The 4,056-nt window shown below is 53.6% G+C and overlaps 1 protein-coding gene across 1 annotated transcript; it reads left to right on the forward strand.

Moving 5' to 3' along the window:
• Nucleotides 1–3,770, forward strand: DCTPP1 (dCTP pyrophosphatase 1). The gene is made up of 3 exons (XM_059692269.1): nt 1–229; nt 883–993; nt 3,278–3,770. Exons 1-3 carry the CDS (start codon nt 129–131, stop codon nt 3,576–3,578), a joined length of 513 nt encoding a protein of 170 aa, XP_059548252.1. The 5' UTR covers nt 1–128; the 3' UTR covers nt 3,579–3,770.
• The last annotated feature ends 286 nt before the right edge of the window (nt 3,771–4,056 follow it).

The following is a 4,056-nucleotide window of genomic DNA, read 5'->3' on the forward strand; positions in this document are numbered from 1 at the left end:
GCCTTTCCTGCGGCTCCGCCCCCGGAAGCAAACGCTGACGCCTGTGATTGGCCAGAGCCTCTGGAGGCGGGCTCCGAGCTGAGCGCGGGGTTTTCCTGGGCAATCTGGGCAGCAGCTCGGTGGGCGACATGTCCACTGTGGGTGGGGAGAAGCCTGGGGACGCGGGGGGCGAGGGCACCGAAACTGCCCGCCCCTTCAGCTTCAGCCCGGAGCCCACGCTCGAGGACATGTAAGCCGTCTTTCCCCAACCTGGGCTGGGAAATCACCCCCTCTCGCCCTTTTTTGGGGAGGGCCCCTCCACGTGTCGGGAAGAAGTCTAGCTGCTGTGCTCGCGTCCCAGCTCTGCAGTCTGACCTCGGGCGAGTCTAACCTCACATTCAAAATGGGCCTAGCAGCGCACACCTGAGGCAGGGGTATGGTGACGCCTGGCGAGCGGTGTTAAGGCCCGCCCTGAGGAAATCCTCGGTCCCATGCTCTGCCCTCCATTAATGGGAGGTAGAACACAGACACATGCAGGGAGCGGGAGGCATTGTTTCTTGCTGGAGGAAACCAAGAAAGGCTCCTCAGGGGAAGTCCGCGGCCCTACACGGTCTCTAAGATCGTAGGGTTTAGGTCTGCAGAGAGAGGGATGTGCCAGGTGGAGGAAGCCGCAGCAGCAGCAACAGGAGACGGAATGGTAAAGAGGGTATGGTTGGGCTTCCGTGGAGTTTAGGGTCTGGTCCATTTTATAGACATGACTAAAGGCCATTCAAGGAGTTACTTGCAGAATCCTGTCGGAAACCCATGCCCCTATTACAGACCAGAGACAGCTGCCGGGGCCCTGCATCTCCTCCCCGCGCCCTAACCCTGGGACTGGGCTTCCACCCCTTTCTCCTCCCCCAGCCGCCGCCTCCATGCTGAGTTTGCCGCGGAAAGAGACTGGGACCAGTTCCACCAGCCTCGGAACCTCCTCCTGGCCCTGGTGGGGGAAGTGGGGGAGCTGGCCGAGCTCTTGTGAGTAGATGAAAGGCTTCCTGGGAGAATCTTTATGAGGTGGGGGGTGGAGGGAGGGGCGTATTTGATCATCAAGTATCCATGGGTTCAAGTTCCCCTTCTCACTGCCAGGCTCTGTTCCTGGTGCTGGGGATACAGATGACTCAGTCCCTTGTGGGGTGCCCGGCCTCCAGGGAGAGAAGACAGCAAGGCAGATCTTGGTCTAAGAAAGGGCCAGGGCAATCTTCCTTTACCTCTGCCTCTGGGATAGAAAGGAATACATTCTATAGAAAACCTGCCCATGGCACTCCAGGCAGAGGCGAGACTACATGTGCCTAGGTCAGCCGTGGGCAAACTACGGCCCGCGGGCTGGATCCGGCCCGTTTGAAATGAATAAAACTAAAAAAAAAAAAAAAAAGCCCGTACCCTTTTATGTAATGATGTTTACTTTGAATTTATATTAGTTCACACAAACACTCCATCCATGCTTTTGTTCCGGCCCTCCGGTCCAGTTTAAGAACCCATTGTGGCCCTCGAGTCAAAAAGTTTGCCCACCCCTGGCCTAGGTGGTAAATTCAGGGAGAACCTGAGACTCTTCCAGTGAAAGCTTCTCAAGGAAGAGCAAGGACTTTGTATCTGTTTTGTTCTCTGGTGTGTGCCAAGTTCCTGGCCCACAACAGACATTCAGTAGATATCTACTGAGTAAGTGATAGGGCTGTGAAGGAGAGGGGTGGGATACGAAGCCAGAATGATAAAATTGGGGTTAGAACTGATGGAGTTTGGACAGAAGACCTGACCAGATGGGAGTGGTAGAGCGAGCACTGTGTCAGCAGGGTGGATGGGTCACCAAAAGAATGGGGGCAGGGAGACCAGTGAGGAGGCTGGTGCAGATAAGGCCAGAGGTCATGAGGCCTAAGCCAGTGAAGTCACAGGGGGGTGGAGAAGTTAGGGCATAGACATGTGTGTGGGCAAGACAGTCATTTATTACAGATTTATGAGCCTCATCTGTGTGCTCGCTCTTCTAGAATCAAGAGATAGGGCCTTTCACAAGACAGACACTGCTCCCACCTTCACAGTGCATGGAGACTGACAGTAAATAAGCAAGCTTATTTTTTTAATGTATTCTTATTCATTTCAGAGAGGGAGAGAGAGAGATCAGTGATGAGAGAGAATCATTGATCTGCTGCCTCCTGCTCACCCCACACTGGAAATGGAACCTGCAACACAGGCATGTGCCCTGACCGGGAATTGAACCATGACCTCCTGGCTCAACCATTGAGCCACACCAGCCAGGCTTATTTTAAAACATCAGCAGTTGTGATAAATTCTGTGAGTAAAATAGCACCAGGTTGTGAGAAAGGAGGAAGCAGAGGGAGAAGGCTTTTCTGAGGAGGTAACACCTGAGCTGAGACCTGGGCAACAGGAAGGAGCCGGCCCTGGGAAAGCTGTGGGGGGAGCAGGGAGAAGATCATTCAAGGCAATGGGAGCAGTAAGTGCAAAGGCCCTGGGACACTTTGACCTGTGTGCAAGTCAGAAAAGGCCAGGGTGACTTTTAGGTGGGGAGTTAGGGAGAGTAGTGGGTTATGACATTGGAAGAGGCGGGAGTCATTCAGCTCATGCAGGACCTGGAGGGCATGGATTTTTTTTTTCCCAAAATATATTTTATTGATTTTTTTACAGAGAGGAAGGGAGAGGGATAAAGAGTTAGAAACATTGATGAGAGAGAAATATCAATCAGCTGCCTCCTGCACACCCCCTACTGGCGATGTGCCCGCAACCAAGGTACACGCCCTTGCCCGGAATCAAACCCGGGACCCTTGAGTCCACAGGTTGACGCTCTATCCACTGAGCCAAACTGGCTATGGCAGAGGGCATGGATTTTATTCCAAGCACAGCTAGGGGAGTTTTAGGAGAGGGACAAAATGTAATGTGTAAATGTGCTTTTAAAAAAATGATGCTGGGCAGGAGTAGAAGATGAGTTAGCAAGCTTCCCCAGTAGGTCCAGGTCTGAGATTTAGTCTGGGGTGGCAGTGGCTAGGGCTGGAGAGAAGAATTGGGTCTTGACAAGTGAAATGATCTCTTGCCAAATCTTTGACTCAAGTAGGGACACAGAGGTCTGGGTGACTCATCTGTTGGAGGCTCTTCCTCACCCTGAGTCTACCCAGGGCCCATATGGGTTGAACTGTCCTTGGAGGAAGTTCCTAGGATGTGCGAATTCATTGCTGCAAGAACTGGGGGGTCCCGGGAGGCGGAACCCACTGTCCTAGCTAGCATCTCTGCGTGCCTATCTGTGTTCCATCCCCAGTCAGTGGAAGCCCGACGGGAAGGCTGGTCCCCAAGCCTGGCCCCCTAAGGAACGGGCGGCCCTTCAAGAGGAGCTTAGTGATGTCCTCATCTACCTGGTAGCATTAGCAGCCCGCTGCCGTGTGGATCTTCCCCAAGCAGTGCTCTCCAAGATGGACACCAACCGGAGACGCTACCCAGCACATCTGTCCCGCGGCTCTTCTCGCAAGTATACAGACCTGCCCCGTGGGGCCACCTCTGAAGACCAGACTGTGGGGACTGCAGACCTTACCTGTGAGTCCACAGGTCAGGCCTCAACCTAGAAACATGGAATCAAGATCTGCAGCTCAGCATGGCATGTGAGGAAGACAGTGGCCTGCCCAGGGAACCTCATTCTAGTCCTTTCCTAACAGATCACAGACCTAGGGACACGTCCTGAGGTCTGAGGTTCAAGAACCTCTGGAAGACAGCCTCTTGGTACTCTTCTCCCTCAATAAAAGTTTTGTTTAACCGCCTCCAGATTCTTCCTGTGGTGGCTGGGGAGGCTCCGTCTCAGCAGTGCTTAAGAGGGGCACCAGGGTTGCCTCTGAGCCCAACTCCTGTGTTTCTCTATTGTAGCTCCCACCTGCAGGGCAGACATCTGACTTCTAGCAGGTTGCCTGTGAGATTCCAGCCAGTCTCCTTCCCCTTCGGGGCCTCTGACGGATAGGAGGCTGTGCGTAGCTTTAAGAGCCTAGGTTTTTGAGCCAGGCCATCAGGGATCAAATGCCATCTTTCATACTTAGCTGATGGTATTCATTG

The sequence above is a fragment of the Myotis daubentonii genome, chromosome 4 (genome assembly GCF_963259705.1).
Source record: "Myotis daubentonii chromosome 4, mMyoDau2.1, whole genome shotgun sequence".
Taxonomy (NCBI): domain Eukaryota; kingdom Metazoa; phylum Chordata; class Mammalia; order Chiroptera; family Vespertilionidae; genus Myotis; species Myotis daubentonii.

Excerpts from the sequence above, each read along its gene's own strand:
- DCTPP1 (XM_059692269.1), top strand. The coding sequence starts at position 129 with ATGTCCACTGTGGGTGGGGAGAAGCCTGGGGACGCGGGGGGCGAGGGC. Across the intron at positions 230-882 it reads GAGCCCACGCTCGAGGACAT|CCGCCGCCTCCATGCTGAGT; the intron begins GTAAGCCGTCTT and ends CTCCTCCCCCAG. Across the intron at positions 994-3,277 it reads GGGGAGCTGGCCGAGCTCTT|TCAGTGGAAGCCCGACGGGA; the intron begins GTGAGTAGATGA and ends TTCCATCCCCAG.